The sequence below is a fragment of the Pecten maximus genome, chromosome 19, assembly GCF_902652985.1.
Source record: "Pecten maximus chromosome 19, xPecMax1.1, whole genome shotgun sequence".
NCBI classification, from domain to species: domain Eukaryota; kingdom Metazoa; phylum Mollusca; class Bivalvia; order Pectinida; family Pectinidae; genus Pecten; species Pecten maximus.
The window spans coordinates 16,205,193-16,231,683 of NC_047033.1; the positions used below are offsets into that span (position 1 = coordinate 16,205,193).

The window sequence follows — 26,491 nt, forward strand, 5'->3', positions numbered from 1 at the left end:
TGCAATGATAATGGGATTGAGTTTCACCTGAGAGCAAAGGGGGCCAGTAGAGCAACACAGAAGGAAAGGTGAGACAATATCGTATTTATACCCCATGATGTGTTAGTGACAGGTAAACAAAACAAGTATCACAGGCAGCAAAAATTAAGTAACAATACTGTAGATGAAAATCCCCCATCCTTTCTGTTATTTTCTCTCCTCTCTCACCCCCTTAATTCTGATATTACTGTCCCCTCCCCATCCACTTGATTATGATATTTCTCCCCCTCCCCTTCCATTAATTCTGATATTACACAATATCCCCACCCACTTCATTATGATATTTCACCCCCTCCCCACCCACTTATTCCTAAATCTCCCCACCCTCTTAATTATGATATTTCTCCCTTCCCCCTCCCCTCCCACTTAATTATGATATTTCTCCCCCTCCCCTCCCACTTAATTATGATATTTCTCCCCCCTCCCCTCCCACTTAATTATGATATTTCTCCCCCTCCCCTCCCACTTATTATGATATTTCTCCCCCCCTCCCCTCCCACTTAATTATGATATTTCTCCCCCTCCCCTCCCACTTAATTATGATATTTCTTCCCCCTCCCACCCACTTAATTATGATATTTCTCCCCTCCCCTCCCCACTTAATTATGATATTTCCTCCCCCCCTCCCCTCCCACTTAATTATGATATTTCTCTCCCCCCTCCCCTCCCACTTAATTATGATATTTCTCCCCCTCCCCTCCCACTTAATTCTGATATTTCTCCCCCCCTCCCCTCCCACTTAATTATGATATTCTCCCCCCTCCCCTCCCACTTAATTATATTTCTCCCCCTCCCCTCCCACTTAATTCTGATATTTCTCCCCCTCCCCTCCCACTTAATTCTGATATTTCTCCCCCTCCCCTCCCACTTCATTCTGATATTTTCTCCCCCCTCCCCTCCCACTTAATTATGATATTTCTCCCCCCTCCCCTCCCACTTAATTATGATATTTCTCCCCCCTCCCCTCCCACTTAATTATGATATTTCTCCCCCCTCCCCTCCCACTGAATTATGATATTTCTCCCCCCTCCCCTCCCACTTAATTATGATATTTCTCCCCCTCCCCTCCCACTTAATTATGATATTTCTCCCCCCTCCCCTCCCACTTAATTCTGACATTTCACCCCCTCCCCACCCACTTAATTCCAATATCCCCCCCCCTCCCCTATCCCAGGCAGCAAAACCAGGCCTTTACAGAGCTAAAGTTTCTGCTATATAGGAAGGTCAAATGTATCCCAGAACATTATACAGGTACACAGGTAAAAATATGTAACATTGTCCAAAATCTAGAAAACTGCAACGATTTTATGATAGAACTAGATAATAAATAATTTTAAATATATGGGATTTTAAAATGTTAAGAATCTGTTCACAATGAATTGGGAATAAGTCATGATGAGTAGAAAGAGATGACAATAGATAAACAGTACTGGTCTACAATGATGACAGTGTTACATCCGATGTGGTTTTCTCGGTCAGATCATTTTCACACATTGTATATCTGGTGGTGACTATCAATGTCATTCTATCTGACCACAGGTACGATGATATGTACGATGCCGACCTATATATCACACTGTACCTATAATGTGGTCTAACACTTTTCACTTTGATATTATACCTGTACCGATCTCACAGGCAGGTGTGGTGTAGTAATAATATATTAAATCATCTTCAAAAGTTAATTTTTTATACCATCTAGACAGTTCTGCCTTTTTACATTGGGCAACAACAGAGGCAACCATAATGATTTTTGATCCTTATGGCTTTAATAAAACAGGCTGTGGGTGTTCTTTACTGGGTTATATATGTCCCATATATAGTTAGGACTGTGCTTAAATGGAAAATGGGGATGTCCACATGTAATGACTAGCCCTTATATAGAACTATCCTATTATAATGTCTGTTCTCATATAGAAAAGTTCAATTCTTATTCTGTCCTGATATGGGAATATCTCATTTTATTACATTTTTACCAGTGAAATATCAAAAATTATTCATTCTATAAAAGTGATATTTTCACTAGTGAAAATATCACTTTTGCTGATTTGACCAATCAAATTAATGATTAGAAAATACCAAAATAATTGACCAATCAGAAAGCCCGACATATATGTCAGCACCTGGACAGGGGGAACTACTTTTTTTGTTTACAAATTATCGCTGTAGGCCTAGTTAGCATACGGGGTAGGTTTTTCGTTGATAAAAAATGTAATAAACAGAATATCTAACATTGTCTTCAGTAATACCAAATATATTTCACTCGTGTGGCTAATATTTTGATATTTTTCACTCGTGCTGCGCACTCGTGAAAAATATCAAAATATTAGCCCCACTCGTGAAATATATTTGGTATTATTGAAGACACTGTTAGATATCCTCTATGTCATTGTAATAATGTCTATCCTTATATGGAAATGTTCCTATGAACTGTATGTCCTTATATGGAAAAAAAAACAACACTCTTATTGTGTCCTTATATAGTAATTGTTCTATTGTAATGTCTAATGACTCAATCAAAATATTACGTTATTATACATGTCATTATATAGAAATGGCCCATTTAAAGGAGTCAAATGTATATAATTTTTTTTGAATACCCATTAAGATGACTGTCCTTGTATAGAATATCCCATTGTAATGTCTAATCCATATATGGAAATATCCCATTGTAATGTCTAATCCATATATGGAAATATCCCATTAATATGTTCATATGTCTGTCCTTAAATAGAAATGTCCCATTAAAAGGACTAAAATCCATGGCCATTAAAAAAAACACCTGTCCTTGCATAAAAATATCCAATTAAATGACCTCCTGTAATTCAGGGATGAGAGCAGCTGAATGTAAAAAAGTCTGAAATCCCAATTTGTAGTATGTATTAACTATGATGGAATATTAAAATTAATATCACAGCCAACATGAGAAAAAAAGTCTAAAATCAGTTCTTTATCTAAAAATTACATGCCTGTGTAATTAAAATGTCTGTTTAGTCCATATCATTATGAGAATAATTTCTTGTGAGTCTGTCACACAAGTTATCAGAAACAATAATTCTGTACCAGAAGGTGGAAGTAGATTCTCCTGATGTTTCACTGAAATCTTTGGCAATCATTAGAAGCGTTGGAGGGGAACTCATGAAGAGGATATTTTGACTGGAAACGTGAGTAAGGTCGGTAAAGATGGACTGCGACAGGTGAGCTTAGGACAGGGAGATCCGGAGCCAGAGAGATGTCAAAGGGAGCAGATTTAGCTGGGAGGATGTTCCTACACAATGGTGGGAACACTAAGGAGCCATGCTGTCTTACAGCTTACTATCTAGATCGTTGTTTAATGTAGCTAATCATCAGATAACTCCAGCTTTTTTCTCTCCAGCGATGGACTAAAAAGTTTTCAGGACAGATTGCCATAGCTGTTAATAAAAAGATTATCATCACTACGATCAACTCTGTATACAAACTTACACAAACAAAAAATTATTTATTTCTGCACACAAATCTTTAAAATGTCTTTATAAATGGTAACAAATGCCAATAAATTATATCATATTCTTCTTAACATCGGTGGATCTGACATCCGTGCGACACAAATTACCTTCATGGTGGTGATATCTCTCCCCCCATCCCATTCATACAGGAAAGACGGTAGACATGACAGTTTCTCTGTATCATAGAGATAAAATAATTACCATAAAATCATACCGATGGAGCAAATAAAAAAGAAAAAGAGTGAGAAAAATTCCCACAATTTTACCAGAAAAAAAATCTCCTTCCGAGGTTGATAGAAACAAGTGTTATCAAAGTATACAAAACAAATGGTCTCAATCAAACTGGGTCACATGATTGATAACTAAAAATACACCAAATGGAATGAAAGTCACGGATCTATCTAAAACTATCTTGATCAGTTTCAAATTGCATTTCGTGGAGATTTTTGACACATCAAGTTACGAATGATTTTAAAATGCGATTTGTAGTATGTCATATACCTGTCAGAATATGTAAACTTTTCCTTCATCACTTATCTTCAAACTCGAATTAAACGCACAAGCTTCCACAAAAATCGACTTCCTCACTAAATTACCTACTTAGATTCCGATTGAAAAGTCGGCTTCAAGCTGAAGATTTGATTTCTGTGATGGCTTCCATATCATGGATAATTAATCTGAAATGCACTCATCATTTTTTATAATTTCATCTGAAAAAAACAAACTTTTATCCATGGATTAAAAAAACCCCGACCCTCATGCTATATGCTATGGGTGGCCTCTCCTGCCAAACCACAGGATAGTTTTGCATGGTAGTATTATAAATATATCCTTGGTACAGCTACATATATATGGAATTTCATTCACAAATCTTTAGTAATTTGAGAGAGCATGATTGATACACAGATAAAGCTTCATTTATCCAGTTCATATCCCAGACTTAATTATCTCTTCTGCATCAGCAGATTCGTAAACTGCAGTATCGCTGCCTTAGTCTGATCCAGAATACTGCCAATATTTTGGTTAGACCAAGGGAGGCCATCCTTAAGTGACCATAGCTGTTGATAGGACGTCAAACAATATTAAACCATTAAACCTCCCTCGACGCCGTCCTTAAATGACCATAGCTGTTGATAGGACGTTAAACAATATTAAACCATTAAACCTCCCTCGACGCCGTCCTTAAATGACCATAGCTGTTGATAGGACATCAAACAATATTAAACCATTAAACCTCCCTCGACGCCGTCCTTAAATGACCATAGCTGTTGATAGGACGTTAAACAATATTAAACCATTAAACCTCCCTCGACGCCGTCCTTAAATGACCATAGCTGTTGATAGGACGTTAAACAATATTAAACCATTAAACTTCCCTCGACGCCGTCCTTAAATGACCATAGCTGTTGATAGGACGTTAAACAATATTAAACCATTAAACCTCCCTCGACGCCGTCCTTAAATGACCATAGCTGTTGATAGGACGTTAAACAATATTAAACCATTAAACTTCCCTCGACGCCGTCCTTAAATGACCATAGCTGTTGATAGGACGTTAAACAATATTAAACCAAATTTAAAACCTCCCTCAGCGCCGTCCTTAAATGACCATATCTGTATGTACTAGGATGTTTAACAATACAAAACCAAACCTCCCAAGCTGTTATCAGTAAACAAGAGGCCCAAGGGCCTTAACGGTCATCTGACTCTAAATTAAAACCCTTATATTATTGTAGTATGTATTCTCTGTAGTAAGTATATAGTGGCACTGTTGGCCATGGTGGCCATCTTGGATTTCTGACCGACCCAATAAATAACAACACTTGGTCTGGACCATCTCAGGATAATTTCTGGTAAGTTAGAGCTGAATCCCACTGGTGGAATTTGAGAAGAAGTTTGAAATAGGCATTGTTCAGGAAAACCATGAATGCACAATCATGTTACAAAATGGCCGCCATGACTGCCAAGTCAATGATTTTATGAGGCCAATAACAAAATAACACCACTTTGTTGGCCCTCCTTCCTTAACATCCTCACCAATTTCCAGCTCAATGGCACCAGTGGAACTGCAGAAGAAGTTTAAAATGTGTTTTTCAAGATGGCTGCCATGGCAGCCATCTTGGATTTCGGATCGGCCTGAAAAATAACAACACTTTGTCGTGATCATCTCAGGATAATTTCTGGCAAGATTCAGCCCAACAGCACTGATGAAACTTGAGAAGAAGTTTAAAATATGTTTTTCAAGATGGCGGCTATGGGGGCCATCTTGGATTTCGGATCGACCAAAAAAATAACAACACTTGGTCGGGATCATATCAGGATCATATCAGGATCATTTCAGGTTTTTTGTTTGATATCAAATGTATTGCATACACCAAAACAAATAACTCCATTTCATACATCCCTACTTGACCATTATCTTTCCTAAAATTCTGTATTCATATTATAAAGTGAAATTTTATACCATTTATTTTTAAATATAGCCTATTCACTGTAACTGGACAGTTCTCTGACAAATACTGTATCCTGATCACCCTCCAGCTAAACAGAAATCTGTTAACCATGTCTCTCTAAGGAAGAGAGAAACCCACCCCCAACCCTGTCACTAATGAAGAGAGACCGCCCCCCCCCCCCCCCTCTCCCTCCAAACTGGACAGTAGTCTATAGCACATTGTCTCTCTAATGAAGAGAGACCTCCCCCCTAACCCCCCCCAACTGGACAGTAGTCTATAGCACATTGTCTCTCTAATGAAGAGAGACCTCCCCCCCCCCCCCCAAACTGGACAGTAGTCTATAGCTATAGCACATTGTCTCTCTAATGAAGAGAGACCTCCCCCCCCTCCCCCCAAACTGGACAGTAGTCTATAGCACATTGTCTCTCTAATGAAGAGAGACCTCCCCCCTCTCCCCCCTCAAACTGGACAGTAGTCTATAGCACATTGTCTCTCTAATGAAGAGAGACCTCCCCCCTCCCCCCCCTCAAACTGGACAGTAGTCTATAGCACATTGTCTCTCTAATGAAGAGAGAGACATACCCCCCCCCCCCCAACTGGACAGTAGTCTATAGCACATTGTCTCTCTAATGAAGAGAGAGACCATACCCCCCCCCCCCAACTGGACAGTAGTCTATAGCACATTGTCTCTCTAATGAAGAGAGAGACATACCCCCCCCCCCCCCCCCCCCAACTGGACAGTAGTCTATAGCACATTGTCTCTCTAATGAAGAGAGACCTCCCCCCTCCCCCCCCCCTCAAACTGGACAGTAGTCTATAGCACATTGTCTCTCTAATGAAGAGAGAGACATACCCCCCCCCCCCCAACTGGACAGTAGTCTATAGCACATTGTCTCTCTAATGAAGAGAGAGACATACCCCCCCCCCCCCCCAACTGGACAGTAGTCTATAGCACATTGTCTCTCTAATGAAGAGAGAGACATACCCCCCCCCCCCCCCCCCCCCCAAACTGGACAGTATTCTACAACACATTGTCTCTCTAATGAAGAGAGAGACCTGTAAGACATTGTTTTTCTAATGAAGTAAGACCTACCCCCAAGTCCTAGGAATCAGGAGGCTTCCAGTTAAAAACTGGAGGCAACAGTTAAAGGGACTCAACCCTGACAAGTATTTGTAGACTCCAGCACTGACACAACCATTTATCAGTATCAAATCAGCAATTATATCTATAAATATATAGATAACCATCAGTTATTATCAGGAATCTCTTTTCTATACCCCTACCACTAATTGTGATTGCAGGCATCAGGTGTCCCTTCATCCATCCATCCATCAATCTGTCGTTTCGTCTGTCAGTACGATTTTGCATGGAAGTTCTATTACAGTCAAACAATTGCAACAGTGATGTATGGTGAAATTGGAATTTTTATTTTTTTCTTCAAATTTTAACATTTTTTTTTTTTACATTGACAAAGTTTTGTTTAGCTTCATTTCCATTAAAGGAGACAGTGCCCCGGCTTTAATTCAAGAAAACATTCCAGTTATGTATTACAATGTACCCATCTGAAGTTCTCCACACATACTACCAAACCTCAATAGTTACATCAACAATCTAACAGAGCACATACCCACTCAACAGAATGGTGGTCGGCATGTTTTTATATTTCAATAAAACCGGTTCAAAGAATACAAAATACTTATTGACTTTTTTCTTTCTTTTCAATTATTTTATCACAGAGATTATTTCATGGCCTTGCATGTTATCAATCAAGTTCGGTAACCAGCAGAGAAACAGTTTAACAAATTAAAATGCTCTCCACGAAAAATCAAATTGTTAATGGATGAGCCTAACCCAGTCATTGTGCAAATCCAAATACATTTTCAAATAATGAACAAGACCACCCAATAGTTACCACAAATTACCAGATTTATCCTGTTATATACCCAGGGACCACCCAACAGTTACCACAAATTACCAGATTTATCCCGTTACTTGGGGACCACTCAATAGTTACCACAAATTACCAGATTTATCCTAGCTGTTGTATACCCAGGGACCACTCAATAGTTACCACAAATTACCAGACTTATCCTGTTGTATACCCAGGGACCACCCAATAGTTACCACAAATCACCAGATTTATCCTGTTATATACCCAGGGACCACCCAACAGTTACCACAAATTACCAGATTTATCCTGTTATATACCCAGGGACCACCAATAGTTACCACAAATTACCAGATTTATCCTGTTATATACCCAGGGACCACCAACAGTTACCACAAAATACCAGATTTATCCTGTTATATACCCAGGGACCACTCAATATTACCACAAATTACCATATTTATCCTGTTATATACCCAGGGACCACCAACAGTTACCACAAATTACCAGATTTATCCTGTTATATACCCAGGGACCACCAACAGTTACCACAAATTACCAGATTTATCCTGTTATATACCCAGGGACCACCCAACAGTTACCACAAATTACCAGATTTATCCTGTTATATACCCAGGGACCACCAACAGTTACCACAAATTACCAGATTTATCCTGTTATATACCCAGGGACCACTCAATATAGTTACCACAAATTACCAGATATATCCTGTTATATACCCAGGGACCACCAACAGTTACCACAAATTACCAGATTTATCCTGTTATATACCCGGGGACCACCCAATAGTTACCACAAATTACCAGATTTATCCTGTTATATACCCGGGGACCACCCAATAGTTACCACAAATTACCAGATTTATCCTGTTATATACCCAGGGACCACCCAATAGTTACCACAAATTACCAGATATATCCTGTTATATACCCAGGGACCAACCAACAGTTACCACAAATTACCAGATTTATCCTGTTATATACCCAGGGACCACCCAATAGTTACCACAAATTACCAGATTTATCCTGTTATATACCCAGGGACCACCCAACAGTTACCACAAATTACCAGATATATCCTGTTATATACCCAGGGACCACCAACAGTTACCACAAATTACCAGATATATCCTGTTATATACCCAGGGACCAATCCAATAGTTACCACAAATTTAATACCAGATTTATCCTGTTATAAAATGAAATATCTGATTTTTGAACACATCAAAGTATTTCCATTCCTTTTTTTTTTTTTTTTATCTTTTTATTGTATTTGTAATGTAACAGGGGTGATATCACTCCCCCCCCCCCCCCCCCCCCCCCCCCCCAAAAAAAAAACAACAACCGAAAATAAAAATGTTTTCTATAGGAAGGAACTTCACAACAAACCCACAGGAACTGATAATAGCTGAGAATTTTCACCTGTGAAACACTGTACATGTGTTACCTGTCTAATCTGACACCTGTTGGATGCAGCATGATGGTCAGATTAGATTTTCATCATTTTATCAGGTAAGGCAGGATGTCTGACATTTCAGGCAAAAACAAGAGGCCCATGGGCCTTGACGGTCTCCTGAGTTTCGAAATATTTCAGTTAATTTAGTTGACCCTTTATGGCTCTACCCATCAGTCCATGAGGTCAGTCTGGGCCAACATGTGCATACCATTAAGCTGTCATCCCATGCTGATAATGTTAACAAAGTCAGATATATTCCAATAGAAATCAAACAAATGATAGTCAAAAATGTGATTTCCCAATATAAACTATAGTAAAGTTTACCCCTCCCAAGGGGCAAACGTGAGACTCCAAGATCATGAAATTCACAATTTTGGCAAAGCACCTTAAGATCCTTCCATCTATGAGGAGTATTTGATTCTACCTTAATTGGGTCTTGAGAAGAAGATTTTTGAAATTTCAGTCAATTTGACCCTTTTTAGCCCCGCTCATCAGCCCCTGGCAGTCAGTCAGGGCCAAAATGTGCAGATACCATCAAACTGTCATCTCATGCTAATAATGTTCACCAAGTTAGAATGAATTCCAATACAAATCCAACAAATAATAGTCAAAAATATGACTTCTCTATATAAACTAGAGTAAAGTTTACCCCCTCCCCAGGGGCAAACATGAGACCCCAGGGTTATGAAATCCACACTTTTTGGTAAAGCACCTTAAGACCCTTCCATCTATGAAGAGTGTTTAATTTGATCCCACCATATGTGAGAATTTTGATTGACCTTAAGCCATAGAAGCTTCTTGCCAAATTTCATTGAATCTGGTTGTAAATTGTTTACAACGGACGAAGCGATTAGAATAGGTCACTTGAGACTTCGTCTCTGGTGACCTAAATGTTTTTTTTTAAATCTTCAACATCAACAAAGTTGTCTCCCTTTCCAATTTTCAGAAGACAATATATAGCTCAAAAAGTGAGCTGAAATTGGGAATTAGTTTTTTTTAAATTAGGTCAAAGGTCAAGGTCAGCAGGTCCACAAATATAATACCAATGGAAAGGTTTTGCCACATGGGAACACACATCAAATACCTAAGCTGTATCGTCATTAGTATTGACACAACATAATTTTATAAAAATGTTTACCTAGCTTTGTCTTCGTCTTGGGGAGCTAAAAATCTTTAATATCAACAGAGTTGTCTCCCTTCTCTATCTACAGAGCAAGTTAAAATAACCTGGAATCCTAGATTTCAATTGATACATTAGGAAATACCCTTAGATATCCTTTGAGCACTTGTGACTTTGATACATTAGGAAATACCCTTAGATATCCTTTGAACACTTGTGACTTTGATACATTAGGAAATACCCTTAGATATCCTTTGAACACTTCTGATTTGATACATTAGGAAATACCCTTAGATATCCTTTGAGCACTTGCAACTTTGATACATTAGGAAATACCCTTAGATATCCTTTGAGCACTTGTGACTTTGATACATTAGGAAATACCCTTAGATATCCTTTGAACACTTGTGACTTTGATACATTAGGAAATACCCTTAGATATCCTTTGAACACTTGTGACTTTGATACATTAGGAAATACCCTTAGATATCCTTTGAACACTTGTGACTTTGATACATTAGGAAACACCTTTAGATATCCTTTGAACACTTGTGACTTTGATACATTAGGAAATACCCTTAGATATCCTTTGAACACTTGTGACTTTGATACATTAGGAAACACCTTTAGATATCCTTTGAACACTTGTGACTTTGATACATTAGGAAATACCCTTAGATATCCTTTGAACACTTGTGACTTTGATACATTAGGAAATACCCTTAGATATCTTTTGAACACTTGTGACTTTGATACATTAGGAAATACCCTTAGATATCCTTTGAACACTTGTGACTTTGATACATTAGGAAATACCCTTAGATATCCTTTGAACACTTGTGACTTGATACATTAGGAAATACCCTTAGATATCCTTTGAACACTTGTGACTTTGATACATTAGGAAATACCCTTAGATATCCTTTTGAACACTTGTGACTTTGATACATTAGGAAATACCCTTAGATATCCTTTGAACACTTGTGACTTTGATACATTAGGAAATACCCTTAGATATCCTTTGAACACTTGTGACTTTGATACATTAGGAAATACCCTTAGATATCCTTTGAGCACTTGTGACTTTGATACATTAGGAAATACCCTTAGATATCATTTGAACACTTGTGACTTTGATACATTAGGAAATACCCTTAGATATCCTTTGAACACTTGTGACTTTGATACATTAGGAAATACCCTTAGATATCCTTTGAACACTTGTGACTTTGATACATTAGGAAATACCCTTAGATATCCTTTGAACACTTGTGACTTTGATACATTAGGAAATACCCTTAGATATCCGTTGAACACTTGTGACTTTGATACATTAGGAAATACCCTTAGATATCCTTTGAACACTTGTGACTTTGATACATTAGGAAATACCCTTAGATATCTCATGAACACTTGTGACTTTGATACATTAGGAAATACCCTTAGATATACTTTGAACACTTGTGATTTGATACATTAGGAAATACCCTTAGATATCCTTTGAACACTTGTGACTTAAGTAGCCTACCATGTCCAGTGGTGATGAGGAACATCGTCAGTCCTCTAAGGGAACCAGACCGGGACCTTCCATGTGATCAGCCATATCGTCCAAGTCTGGCACCATAGCCTCTATCTGTTTCTTCTTCTGGAACTCTACTCCCTCTGTGGCACGACATGAAAATGAACATCTCATCTTTATATGACTTTAAAAGAGTGTATATCATTTAGGACAATGGTACTATCTTATTATCAACAAACATGTGGGTTGTGAAAACAAAATGAGATAAATGTGTCATGGATGCTCCATATGTATAATATGTGGGTAAAGGGAAATAATCGCAATAAAATTAAATGAAAATCCAAATTTATTAGGGCTATTCCAATAAAATATCTACCTGACCCTAGGACTCCACATTAAATCACTTCTATCCATGGTTAAATTGCCTTCCTATTACTTCTATGTGACTTATTGAATAAATTATCATTGGATAAGGTGGTACCCCTTAACCAAACCTGGAGTCCTGGGTTGGGGTAGATGTTTTACTGGAAAAGCCCTTATGACTTTGATAAAATAACATGCTTCAAGGGAGTATTTCTTCCTGAATATTGCAGCTGGTGTCTACTTAACTTTGGAAAACATTTTCAATATCTAAAATTGAAAGATATATGTGGCTCCACCTTTATTTTGGAAAAACAATACATTTTTAAGCGAGCCACTGATATCTGCCTAGATTTGGGAAAATAATACAAATATGTCATAAAAATGTATAAAAAATGTCAATGGCTTACCGTCTGGCCGATTTTCAACTGGTAATCCAAGGGCAGGTAACTCTGACATTCCATTGGGGTAAGATAAAGAATCAGCTTCCTTTCGTTTGTGTTTCTGTTTACCGAACTGACTACCAATCAGAGTCTCTGTATCATCACTAGTGTCTATGTGTCCATTCTCCATCACAGTTTTACTCGTGGCCGATATCTTGTTCTTCTTCTCCTTTCGTGGTGAAGGAGCCATATTTACTACAACATAATAGGTTATATGTGAGGGATGAAAAATGAGTATTATCTTGTACCTCTAAGATACATTCTATAATTCTATGCCCCTTCCCTACCAGGACACTACCTCAATTTGTGTTTTTGGTGAGTGAGGGATCCTTTACCCCTTGTGAGGAAGACTTTTGGCTCTGTCCCCAGGCTGAGACATACCAGAGTCTATAAAATTAGTTTAATACTTCTGCTTAAATACGCTTTTGATAACATTTTTGGGAGTAGGACGACTGGTTCGCCCATTGTCTGCATAATGTGACTAGGTGAGATGTCCTGCTGAATGTGTTTAGCAGTATATTTCATTATGGTAGCACTATAAAGCTGGCATCAGTTCTGTGAAAACACAAGGAGACAAACACAAACATACCATAGCTTCCCAAAAGATGAAATAAATTGCCCACTATACTTCCACAAACATCTATCCAAGCCCTACCTTGTTCCACGAGAGATGAAATTCATTACCTGCAGTATTTGTAGGCATGCCTTCCACAAGTCTTCCTCCCTTCCCTAACTTGTCACACATAAGAGCGATGTGTTTCTTGACTTTAGTTGTGTCATCAGGCATCTGTAGAGGTTGTGGATTTAGAGTCTGGTCCTTCGCGGACTTGGCCAGGGTTGTACGAAGAAGGTGTGTCACAGACGCATCCACAGACTCCTCCCAGCCCTGAGATGATACAAAAAAAAAAAAAAATAATAAAAAATTTTTTGATGACATTGCCTGGTTTCCAGCATTCAGATACAAACAAGATACAAACAATTCTGTATAGACATATATACAAACTTTCCATTCTGACATTCAAATTTCCTCTTATTCTACCAGAAGAGTTCATAATGACTCAAAAGAAAACAGTTGTCATACATAATTCTCTATATCCATTAAATAAGAATATTAATTAATTAGTTTGAGGACATCATTGTAAACATGAGGACATAAAGCAAACAATTCAATTGCACCAAATATTAGGTTAGCACTTCCGTATTGACCTGCTCCTGGGATCTGGGTACTTACCTGCTCTTGAGAACTGGGTACGACTGGTGTTATTGTCTGTTGTAGAACTTTAAACTCATCATCTGACATGCTGGTCCAGAGTCGTATGAGGAGGTTGAAGAGACGTGTTCCACAGTTGAGGGAGTTAGCAGCCATGTCTTGTGATTTATTGTTGTCTTCAACAGCATCCGCCAAATGTAACAACTACAGGGGACAACAGAGGGCGATATAGGCCAATGTAGTATCTGTCAAATGTAACAACTACAGGGGACAACAGAGGGTGATATAGACCAATGTAATATCTGTCAAATGTAACAACTACAGGGGACAACAGCGGGCGACATAGACCAATGTAGTATCAAATGTCACAACTACAGGGGACAACAGAGGGCGATATAGACCAATGTAGTAACTGTCACATGTAACAACTACAGGGGACAACAAAGGGCGATATAGACCAATGTAATATCTGTCAAATGTAACAACTACAGGGGACAACAGAGGGTGATATAGACCAATGTAGTATCTGTCAAATGTAACAACTACAGGGGACAACAGAGGGCGATATAGACCAATGTAGTATCTGTCAAATGTAACAACTACAGGGGACAACAGAGGGCGATATAGGCCAATGTAGTATCTGTCAAATGTAACAACTACAGGGGACAACAGAGGGCGATATAGGCCAATGTAGTATCTGTCAAATGTAACAACTACAGGGGACAACAGAGGGCGATATAGGCCAATGTAGTATCTGTCAAATGTAACAACTACAGGGGACAACAGAGGGTGATATAGACCAATGTAGTATCAAATGTAACAACTACAGGGGACAACAGAGGGCGATATAGACCAATGTAGTATCTGTCAAATGTAACAACTACAGGGGACAACAGAGGGCGATATAGACCAATGTAGTATCTGTCAAATGTCACAACTACAGGGGACAACAGAGGGCGATATAGACCAATGTAGTATCTGTCAAATGTAACAACTACAGGGGACAACAGAGGGCGATATAGGCCAATGTAGTATCTGTCAAATGTAACAACTACAGGGGACAACAGAGGGTGATATAGACCAATGTAGTATCTGTCAAATGTCACAACTACAGGGGACAACAGAGGGCGATATAGACCAATGTAGTATCTGTCAAATGTAACAACTACAGGGGACAACAGAGGGCGATATAGACCAATGTAGTATCTGTCAAATGTCACAACTACAGGGGACAACAGAGGGCGATATAGACCAATGTAGTATCTGTCAAATGTCACAACTACAGGGGACAACAGAGGGCGATATAGACCAATGTAGTATCTGTCAAATGTAACAACTACAGGGGACAACAAAGGGTGATATAGGCCAATGTAGTATCTGTCAAATGTAACAACTACAGGGGACAACAGAGGGCGATATAGACCAATGTAGTATCTGTCACATGTAACAACTACAGGGGACAACAGAGGGCGATATAGACCAATGTAGTATCTAATGTAACAACTACAGGGGACAACAGAGGGCGATATAGACCAATGTAGTATCAAATGTAACAACTACAGGGGACAACAGAGGGCGATATAGACCAATGTAGTATCTGTCAAATGTAACAACTACAGGGGACAACAGAGGGCGATATAGGCCAATGTAGTATCAAATGTAACAACTACAGGGGACAACAGAGGGTGATATAGACCAATGTAGTATTTGTCAAATGTAACAACTACAGGGGACAACAGAGGGCGATATAGACCAATGTAGTATCTGTCAAATGTAACAACTACAGGGGACAACAGAGGGCGATATAGACCAATGTAGTAACTGTCACATGTCACAACTACAGGGGACAACAGAGGGCGATATAGACCAATGTAGTATCAAATGTAACAACTACAGGGGACAACAGAGGGCAACATAGGCCAATGTAGTAACTGTCAAATGTAACAACTACAGGGGACAACATAGGGCGATATAGGCCAATGTAGTATCAAATGTAACAACTACAGGGGACAACAGAGGGCGATATAGGCCAATGTAGTATCAAATGTAACAACTACAGGGGACAACATAGGGCGATATAGGCCAATGTAGTATCAAATGTAACAACTACAGGGGACAACAGAGGGCGATATAGACCAATGTAGTATCTGTCAAATGTAACAACTACAGGGGACAACAGAGGGCGATATAGACCAATGTAGTATCAAATGTAACAACTACAGGGGACAACAGAGGGCGATATAGACCAATGTAGTATCTGTCAAATGTAACAACTACAGGGGACAACAGAGGGCGATATAGACCAATGTAGTATCTGTGAAATGTAACAACTACAGGGGACAACAGAGGGCGATATAGGCCAATGTAGTATCAAATGTAACAACTACAGGGGACAACAGAGGGCGATATAGGCCAATGTAGTATCAAATGTAACAACTACAGGGGACAACAGAGGGCGATATAGGCCAATGTAGTATCTGTCAAATGTAACAACTACAGGGGACAACAGAGGGCGATATAGGCCAATGTAGTATCTGTCAAATGTAACAACTACAGGGGACAACAGAGGGCGATATAGACCAATGTAGTATCTGTCACATGTAACAACTACAGGGGACAACAGAGGGCGATATAGACCAATGTAGTATCTGTCACATGTAACAACTACAGGGGACAACAGAGGGCGATATAGGCCAATGTAGTATCTGTCAAATGTAACAACTACAGGGGACAACAGAGGGCGATATAGACCAATGTAGTATCTAATGTAACAACTACAGGGGACAACACAGGGCGATATAGACCAATGTAGTATCTGTCAAATGTCACAACTACAGGGGACAACAGAGGGCGATATAGACCAATGTAGTATCAAATGTAACAACTACAGGGGACAACACAGGGCGATATAGGCCAATGTAGTATCTGTCAAATGTAACAACTACAGGGGACAACACAGGGCGATATAGACCAATGTAGTATCTGTCAAATGTCACAACTACAGGGGACAACAGAGGGCGATATAGACCAATGTAGTATCAAATGTAACAACTACAGGGGACAACACAGGGCGATATAGACCAATGTAGTATCTGTCACATGTAACAACTACAGGGGACAACAGAGGGCGATATAGACCAATGTAGTATCTAATGTAACAACTACAGGGGACAACACAGGGCGATATAGACCAATGTAGTATCTGTCAAATGTCACAACTACAGGGGACAACAGAGGGCGATATAGACCAATGTAGTATCAAATGTAACAACTACAGGGGACAACACAGGGCGATATAGGCCAATGTAGTATCTGTCACATGTAACAACTACAGGGGACAACAGAGGGCGATATAGACCAATGTAGTATCTGTCACATGTAACAACTACAGGGGACAACACAGGGCGATATAGACCAATGTAGTATCTGTCACATGTAACAACTACAGGGGACAACACAGGGCGATATAGGCCAATGTAGTATCTGTCACATGTAACAACTACAGGGGACAACAGAGGGCGATATAGACCAATGTAGTATCTGTCACATGTAACAACTACAGGGGACAACAGAGGGCGATATAGACCAATGTAGTATCTGTCACATGTAACAACTACAGGGGACAACACAGGGCGATATAGACCAATGTAGTATCTGTCACATGTAACAACTACAGGGGACAACAGAGGGCGATATAGACCAATGTAGTATCTAATGTAACAACTACAGGGGACAACAGAGGGCGATATAGACCAATGTAGTATCTAATGTAACAACTACAGGGGACAACAGAGGGCGATATAGGCCAATGTAGTATCTGTCAAATGTAACAACTACAGGGGACAACACAGGGCGATATAGACCAATGTAGTATCTGTCAAATGTCACAACTACAGGGGACAACACAGGGCGATATAGACCAATGTAGTATCTGTCAAATGTCACAACTACAGGGGACAACAGAGGGCGATATAGACCAATGTAGTATCAAATGTAACAACTACAGGGGACAACACAGGGCGATATAGGCCAATGTAGTATCTGTCAAATGTAACAACTACAGGGGACAACACAGGGCGATATAGACCAATGTAGTATCTGTCAAATGTCACAACTACAGGGGACAACAGAGGGCGATATAGACCAATGTAGTATCAAATGTAACAACTACAGGGGACAACACAGGGCGATATAGGCCAATGTAGTATCTGTCAAATGTAACAACTACAGGGGACAACAGAGGGTGATATAGACCAATGTAGTATCTGTCAAATGTAACAACTACAGGGGACAACAGAGGGTGATATAGACCAATGTAGTATCTGTCAAATGTAACAACTACAGGGGACAACAGAGGGCGATATAGACCAATGTAGTATCTGTCACATGTAACAACTACAGGGGACAACAGAGGGCGATATAGACCAATGTAGTATCTAATGTAACAACTACAGGGGACAACACAGGGTGATATAGACCAATGTAGTATCTGTCAAATGTCACAACTACAGGGGACAACAGAGGGCGATATAGACCAATGTAGTATCAAATGTAACAACTACAGGGGACAACACAGGGCGATATAGACCAATGTAGTATCTGTCAAATGTAACAACTACAGGGGACAACAGAGGGCGATATAGACCAATGTAGTAACTGTCACATGTCACAACTACAGGGGACAACAGAGGGCGATATAGACCAATGTAGTATCAAATGTAACAACTACAGGGGACAACAGAGGGCGATATAGACCAATGTAGTATCTGTCAAATGTCACAACTACAGGGGACAACAGAGGGCGATATAGACCAATGTAGTATCTGTCAAATGTAACAACTACAGGGGACAACAGAGGGCGATATAGACCAATGTAGTATCTGTCAAATGTAACAACTACAGGGGACAACAGAGGGCGATATAGACCAATGTAGTAACTGTCACATGTCACAACTACAGGGGACAACAGAGGGCGATATAGACCAATGTAGTATCAAATGTAACAACTACAGGGGACAACAGAGGGCAACATAGGCCAATGTAGTAACTGTCAAATGTAACAACTACAGGGGACAACATAGGGCGATATAGGCCAATGTAGTATCAAATGTAACAACTACAGGGGACAACAGAGGGCGATATAGGCCAATGTAGTATCAAATGTAACAACTACAGGGGACAACAAAGGGCGATATAGGCCAATGTAGTATCAAATGTAACAACTACAGGGGACAACAGAGGGCGATATAGACCAATGTAGTATCTGTCAAATGTAACAACTACAGGGGACAACAGAGGGTGATATAGACCAATGTAGTATCAAATGTAACAACTACAGGGGACAACAGAGGGCGATATAGACCAATGTAGTATCTGTCAAATGTAACAACTACAGGGGACAACAGAGGGCGATATAGACCAATGTAGTATCTGTGAAATGTAACAACTACAGGGGACAACAGAGGGCGATATAGGCCAATGTAGTATCAAATGTAACAACTACAGGGGACAACAGAGGGCGATATAGGCCAATGTAGTATCAAATGTAACAACTACAGGGGACAACAGAGGGCGATATAGGCCAATGTAGTATCTGTCAAATGTAACAACTACAGGGGACAAAAGAGGGCGATATAGGCCAATGTAGTATCTGTCAAATGTAACAACTACAAGGGACAACAGAGGGCGATATAGACCAATGTAGTATCAAATGTAACAACTACAGGGGACAACAAAGGGCGATATAGGCCAATGTAGTATCTGTCAAATGTAACAACTACAGGGGACAACAGAGGGTGATATAGACCAATGTAGTATCAAATGTCACAACTACAGGGGACAACAGAGGGCGATATAGGCCAATGTAGTATCTGTCAAATGTAACAACTACAGGGGACAACAGAGGGCGATATAGGCCAATGTAGTATCTGTCAAATGTAACAACTACAGGGGACAACAGAGGGCGATATAGACCAATGTAGTATCTGTCAAATGTAACAACTACAGGGGACAACAGAGGGCGATATAGACCAATGTAGTATCAAATGTAACATTACTACAAGGGACAACAGAGGGCGATATAGACCAATGTAGTATCTGTCAAATGTAACAACTACAAGGGACAACAGAGGGCGATATAGACCAATGTAGTATCTGTCAAATGTAACAACTACAGGGGACAACAGAGGGCGATATAGACCAATGTAGTATCTGTGAAATGTAACAACTACAGGGGACAACAGAGGGTGATATAGACCAATGTAGTATCAAATGTAACAACTACAGGGGACAACAAAGGGCGATATAGACCAATGTAGTATCTCTCAAATGTAACAACTACAGGGGACAACAGAGGGCGATATAGACCAATGTAGTATCTGTCAAATGTAACAACTACAGGGGACAACAGAGGGCGATATAGACCAATGTAGTATCTCTCAAATGTAACAACTACAGGGGACAACAGAGGGCGATATAGACCAATGTAGTATCTGTCAAATGTAACAACTACAGGGGACAACAGAGGGCGATATAGACCAATGTAGTATCAAATGTCACAACTACAGGGGACAACATAGGGCGATATAGACCAATGTTGTAACTGTCAAATGTAACAACTACAGGGGACAACACAGGGCGACATAGGCCAATGTAGTATCTGTCAAATGTAACAACTACAGGGGACAACAGAGGGCGATATAGACCAATGTACAGTAATCCCTCGACCTATCGCCACTCGATAATAGCGCCACCCTCGCATACCGCCACCTTGTCGATCCCCTAGAACGGATTTTTGCACTCTTTAATTCCCCCGTTAAGTCCGCCACCCTCGCATACCGCCATCCGCCATATGCTTTCAAGAACAAATGTGCCGAATCACTGTATATTTCCCTCGATTTCACCGCCATGTTTTTATCGCCGTGGAACGCTTTAGTGTCCTATTTTTAGATACTGGTACTCCCCATTCAAGCACAGGTGAAGTTACGCTTCAGTGATTCTATTCGCTGATCGAATCGTCATCGGTATTGGCAAAAGGAATGTTTGTTTTTGTAATAAAATAAGTTATGAATTCTACTCACATTGTGTATGTGAAAGACAGCTGACTGTCCGACAATTTGCTGACGCCGATAAACAGACAGAAATTACCGAAGTGCAGACAGAAAGCGACATCATTGACTCCGTTACAAGTTTTGACGACAGTGAAACGGACCTTAACACTGACGATATGACGGTGACGAACCACAACATATTCCGAGCGGAACAGAGGCAAAAGCCAATATAGTAACGGTAATGTGATTTCTAGAAACGTCGGACAAAACAACATAATTAGAAATAAACTCTTGCAGAATGATTTTTAAAAAAAATATCGGAAATTATCACAGACAATAGCAACAAAAGCATTTTATCAGTGATTTTTTTTTTACCAAACTACAAAAACAATAACCATGTTTAGACACTTTTACTGTTCAGTACCTGAAATTGAAATGTTTGTGTTTTCTGATTTGATCACAATAAAAGACATTGGATTCCTACATTTTTGTTTTTTCTTAAATTCGATACTACCGCCACCCTCTTTATACCGCCAATTACAACAAGAACAAAAGGTGGCGGTATAACGAGGGTAGACTGTAGTATCAAATGTAACAACTAAAGGGGACAACAGAGGGCGATATAGGCCAATGTAGTATCAAATGTAACAACTAAAGGGGACAACACAGGGCGATATAGGCCAATGTAGAATCCGCCAAATGTAACAACTACAGGGGACAACAGAGGGCAACATAGGCCAATGTAGTATCAAATGTAACAACTACAGGGGACAACAAAGGGAGATATAGGCCAATGAAGTAACTGTCAAATGTAACAACTACAGGGGACAACAGAGGGCGATATAGGCCAATGTAATATCCCCAATGGAAAAAAAATATGCAAACCTAACGATTGATGTATATAATGAGGAGATAGCTATCCATCTGCCATCAACAGATACAATATAATTCAGGTAGAACTGACAAAATCTTGAGGAAATTATGAAATTTTGTTTAACAAATTGACAAAACATAAGGTTTGACAGCAGCAATAGCCTTGCTATCTTATTACTGTAACTGTGACAAATATAGCTTTAGTGTAAGTAAACTAGAAAATGTCTGTAGGACATAAATGCCCCCACTGCCACTTGACAGCCCGAAACCTTAGCAGTTCCTCAGATTAGCGACATGTAGTTACATTTTTTCAAGGCAGGGGAATAAAAATAATACCAATGATAAAATTTCATATTACACTGGATCCTCATTAATACTAGTGAGAGATATTTAAAACACAAAAGACATTTATATTACCTATTTTCTTCGATTTTTGTTTTTTAATTTGTTTCTTCAAAAAAGGAGCTGTTGTTCAGAAAATTTGCCCCTTACTATTATCTACACCGTTAGAATTATTGCTTAATATGTATTGGTACAATATATTATATAACCTTTAAGTTCGGATAAATATCACAAACCTGAATCATCTACAAATATCTCTATCTATTATTCACCACTGATAATACCATTGGTACAGCAAGGACAATTTCAACACAATGCTTTACCTGTCTGTAAGTGCCTTCTAACAAAGTGTCCAGGTTACCCAGAGGAGCGGGTGTTTTATCCTTAAATCGTGTCAGAAGTCGACGTTGTATTGCACGAAACTGTGATGCTCGTTGAGCTAGCATTTCGCTACAACGCTTGGCATTCAGGCGGTGCTGGAAACGTAAAATACAATTTAAACATAAACTGCATGTCAGATATATATTTAACACATGGACAACATGAACTTATCAGATTTAAGCTGGACGCTTACTTAATACACCCCACTCCCATATAAATCAATCAAAGGGACATAACTCAGTGAAGTATACATAAGTTTTGGTACAATTGATTTTGCTAGACTGATTATTTAATGTGTTGTCAATCAAAATAAGTCGTTCTTACCTCGAAATGACTGTCGATGAGGTCAAAGTATTCCTGTAGGGGGAGCTGTGAGGAGAAGTAGATAGAGTAGCTCTCAACTTTGCCTTTGCTGAAGTGGTTGTTAAGGCGACCCACCATCTCCTTGGTAACAAGCCACAAGCCCTCAAACTTATCACATTGTAGTCTGTAGCGCTCTGAAACACAAAGAAAACAAACATACTGAGCATTGCTGAAGTAATACACAACTACTAAAGCAGAACCTTAAAGACCATATATTTTAGACAGTGCTCACCTGAGGATTCAAGTTTCCAATATTTAACTAGATAATGTATAGACATTAGAATAGAACTATGATATGTTATGATATGAAAACTTAAGTGACGTTTTAAAGGACAACACTGTAACTATGATAAAAAGGTAATGAAAATGTATGTGATGTTTTAGAGGTCAACTCTGTAACTATCATATGTAGGTAATGAAAACTTATGTGATGTTTTGAGGCCAACTCTGTAACTATGATTTGTGGGTACTGTATTTTACCAGCTATAAGCCCATGTTCGGGTAAAAAGCCCATCGCCCCTATTTTTGACTTTTTTTCTGCATAGGCTCATATTTGGGAATAAGCCCACCCCCAACTTTTGAATGTCTAATCCACAATGGAAAAAAATTTAATGAAATGAAAAATATGTAGTGAAAACGAGTAGGTTAATCTAGATCTAGATTCTATTTTTGTATAAAATGATCTTTTTCTGAAAAAAATACGATCTCTTTAAGGAATGAATTTTTTTTTTTTCCCCGGATGAAAACAATCTTTTTAGATTATCATTGATAATTTATTTTATTCTGGATAAATAACAAACATTTTAAACTTGCATATATCTCTAATTCATATTTTGAACATTTATTTTTCGTTGCAAAGCACAATGGTCCAAATATTACACATCGATAGAGTAGATTTTAAAATGACGAGAAAATTAAAGTATACAACGGACTGACACGGTAAAATTACTATTTGATTTCTCGAGTGTATTTCTCTTAATCAAGCTCAAATACGCAAACAATCTGAAGTAATTTATTCAAGACTTAATTCAGAAATTATTTGTTTGCAACAAGTAGATGTACAGCATTAATAACCAATACTTTCTTGATTCGCTTTATAGAAACAAATCTGTTGTCCGTGCCACATTATGAGCGTAAACATCATGATTGGGGTTTGTTGCTCGCTATCCAAGCTTATTCTTTCTAGGGCTCAACCGATATTATGATGTGACAAATAAGTATAATTTCAATCAGCCTGAGCAAGTGATAGCCTATACAAAATGCAAACTTCACCATTTTGTTCATGAAGCGAGTATAGACTACCGTAGACGTAGTTAAAGTTGTACATACCAGTAGACAGATGTACAGTACGTATTCTACAAAATATTTCTTAGTTCTAAGCGCCTTTATCTACTTGTGTGAAAATAAAACGACGAGAAAATGGTTCATACATTCTTATTTGTCTTCACAAATTATGCGGTGGCTTAACACATTTTCCAAACCTTGTAACTTACGATTATGTCATCTGAAATTTGTTGACAAGATCCGAATGGAATAAACGATGTATTGCATTATTTTTAAACAAATATTTGAGCCATAGATCATTATGTAGATTTGGCTATCCTCTTTCGTATTAAAATCTAAGATGGCAGCCGATTTTTTCCCCTTCTTGTATAGGGTCTTATCTGGGGATAAGCCCACCCCCCACTTTTGCCCACTTTCAGAGCACTAGCCCCCTGAGTTTATACCCAGTAAAATACGGTAATGAAAACTTACGTGATGTTTTAGAGGCCAACACTGTAACTATAGGACCTCCATAGTACTGGAACCCTAGAGCGGCTCCCTGTCCCCCAGCATTCTCCCCAGATAAATCTGTAAACACAACAAACTTAATACAGTGCATTCCACTTAATCGGGTAACGCTTAATCGGGTATTTCGTTTAATTGGGTAAAATTTCAAAAACCAAAACCATTTTCTCTTAAATCATGTTAAAAAAATTCGTTTAATTGGGTTGGAAAAGTCGTATTTTTCGGTTATTCGAATAAACAATCGGGTCAAAAAAAAATAGAAATGCTCCGATTTTCATGAAAGTCATCGCGTATTTCTTTAAGTTTTAGACATTCATCAACAAAAAAGGTTCCTTTGATAGTTATGATGTCAAAAACCGGTATAATATTACCTTAATCGTTAATGTTGTGTCGTTTTTATTTACTGTTACGTTCGTTGTTCTTCGTGGTTTTTTTCCCATAACAGGAAATTGGTTAAGCATTATGGGTAAAATCTAATGTTATTTTTAGAGCCAGCATTAGGCCAACGAAATGGAGGTTTTCAACAGCGATATTAATCTACTATGCAATTAAACTTTTTACCGCTGGGATAAAAAGAAAACTTGAAAGCGGAGACAAAAACAATAGGGTTTCAACTGGGTCGGACATTGCTATACAGATCGATTGATATCACCGCCAACTGTTGACTGTTAAATTGCGGTGGATTAAAAGTGAGGGGTTCGCCACGGGGGAAATGTGACGACACCGGTACACAGGTAAATTATTATGACAACGATATCGAGAAGATAAAAGGACAGACGCCCGATGTTAGCTTACACGTTATGCTCAGGTAAGGGTTAGAACTGATTAATAAAACATCAAATTGGATTTTGTGTTGTTTTATGAGGCCATCTCGCATACATTTGTATGGCGACACTGGTACACAGGTAAATTATTATGACAACAATATCGAGACGATAAAAGGACAGTACCCGGCGGTAGCTTACACGTTATGCTCAGGTAAGGATTAGAACTGATTAATAAAACATCAGATTGGATTTTGTTTTGTTTTATGAGGCCACCTCACATTTTTTTTTTTTTTTTTTTTTTTTACTTACTAATATCAAAGATGCCGCTATATATCCTTACTTATTAATAAACTATAAAACGGGGCCCAATTCTATCTTGCAATCATATCAACATTACGACTACAATCGGTAACATGGCCACCTCCGGAAAACGCAAACGCAACGACCTGACCCTTGCTGACAAGTATGAAGTTGTATAAAAATAATAGAACCATAAGGATACCGAGGCTATCAGTAGAAAAATTTCTTATGATAAATAGTTCCAACATCTAAATCTTTATGAAAGAAACTTTTGAATTTATAATAATTTAGTACTCTCAGACTGTATAATTCATTATTTTATCAGTGGATTATTTTTTGCATTTCTTTTGTAGGTCTGTGTTTGCAATTGCTAAATAACTTAAATCACAAAAATATCATTGTTAACTCTTATTTTTCAAATACAGCAGTATGGATGTTAAAACTTACCTGTGAAAATATCTAAAAGGTTAGCAGGAGGTTTGTTTGAATCTAGTGTAATCTTGTATTCCGCATTCTTTACTGGCAAAACTGGCTTCACCACCAGTTTGATAGGGAGCTTGACTTTGCCAGTGGCTACCCTCGGTGCTCCTGTAACAAACGTATACATAATATCAGATCTAGTTCAATAGTT

The 26,491-nt window shown here is 38.8% G+C and overlaps 1 protein-coding gene across 2 annotated transcripts in view; it reads right to left on the reverse strand.

Annotated features, from left to right (window-relative positions):
* The window catches only part of LOC117317578 (protein PTHB1-like), a 69,153-nt gene that overhangs the window by 15,817 nt on the left and 26,845 nt on the right, over positions 1 to 26,491 (reverse strand). For both annotated transcript variants that reach the window (XM_033872415.1, XM_033872414.1), the window contains 8 exons: positions 26,308 to 26,448; positions 24,761 to 24,856; positions 22,967 to 23,139; positions 22,585 to 22,737; positions 14,019 to 14,201; positions 13,472 to 13,673; positions 12,755 to 12,982; positions 11,994 to 12,127 (listed from right to left, as the gene is read on the reverse strand). In XM_033872415.1, coding sequence (XP_033728306.1) covers positions 12,021 to 12,127; positions 12,755 to 12,982; positions 13,472 to 13,673; positions 14,019 to 14,201; positions 22,585 to 22,737; positions 22,967 to 23,139; positions 24,761 to 24,856; positions 26,308 to 26,448 — 1,283 coding nt within the window. In that variant the 3' untranslated portion in view covers positions 11,994 to 12,020. The remainder of the gene's footprint in view (positions 1 to 11,993; positions 12,128 to 12,754; positions 12,983 to 13,471; positions 13,674 to 14,018; positions 14,202 to 22,584; positions 22,738 to 22,966; positions 23,140 to 24,760; positions 24,857 to 26,307; positions 26,449 to 26,491) is intronic.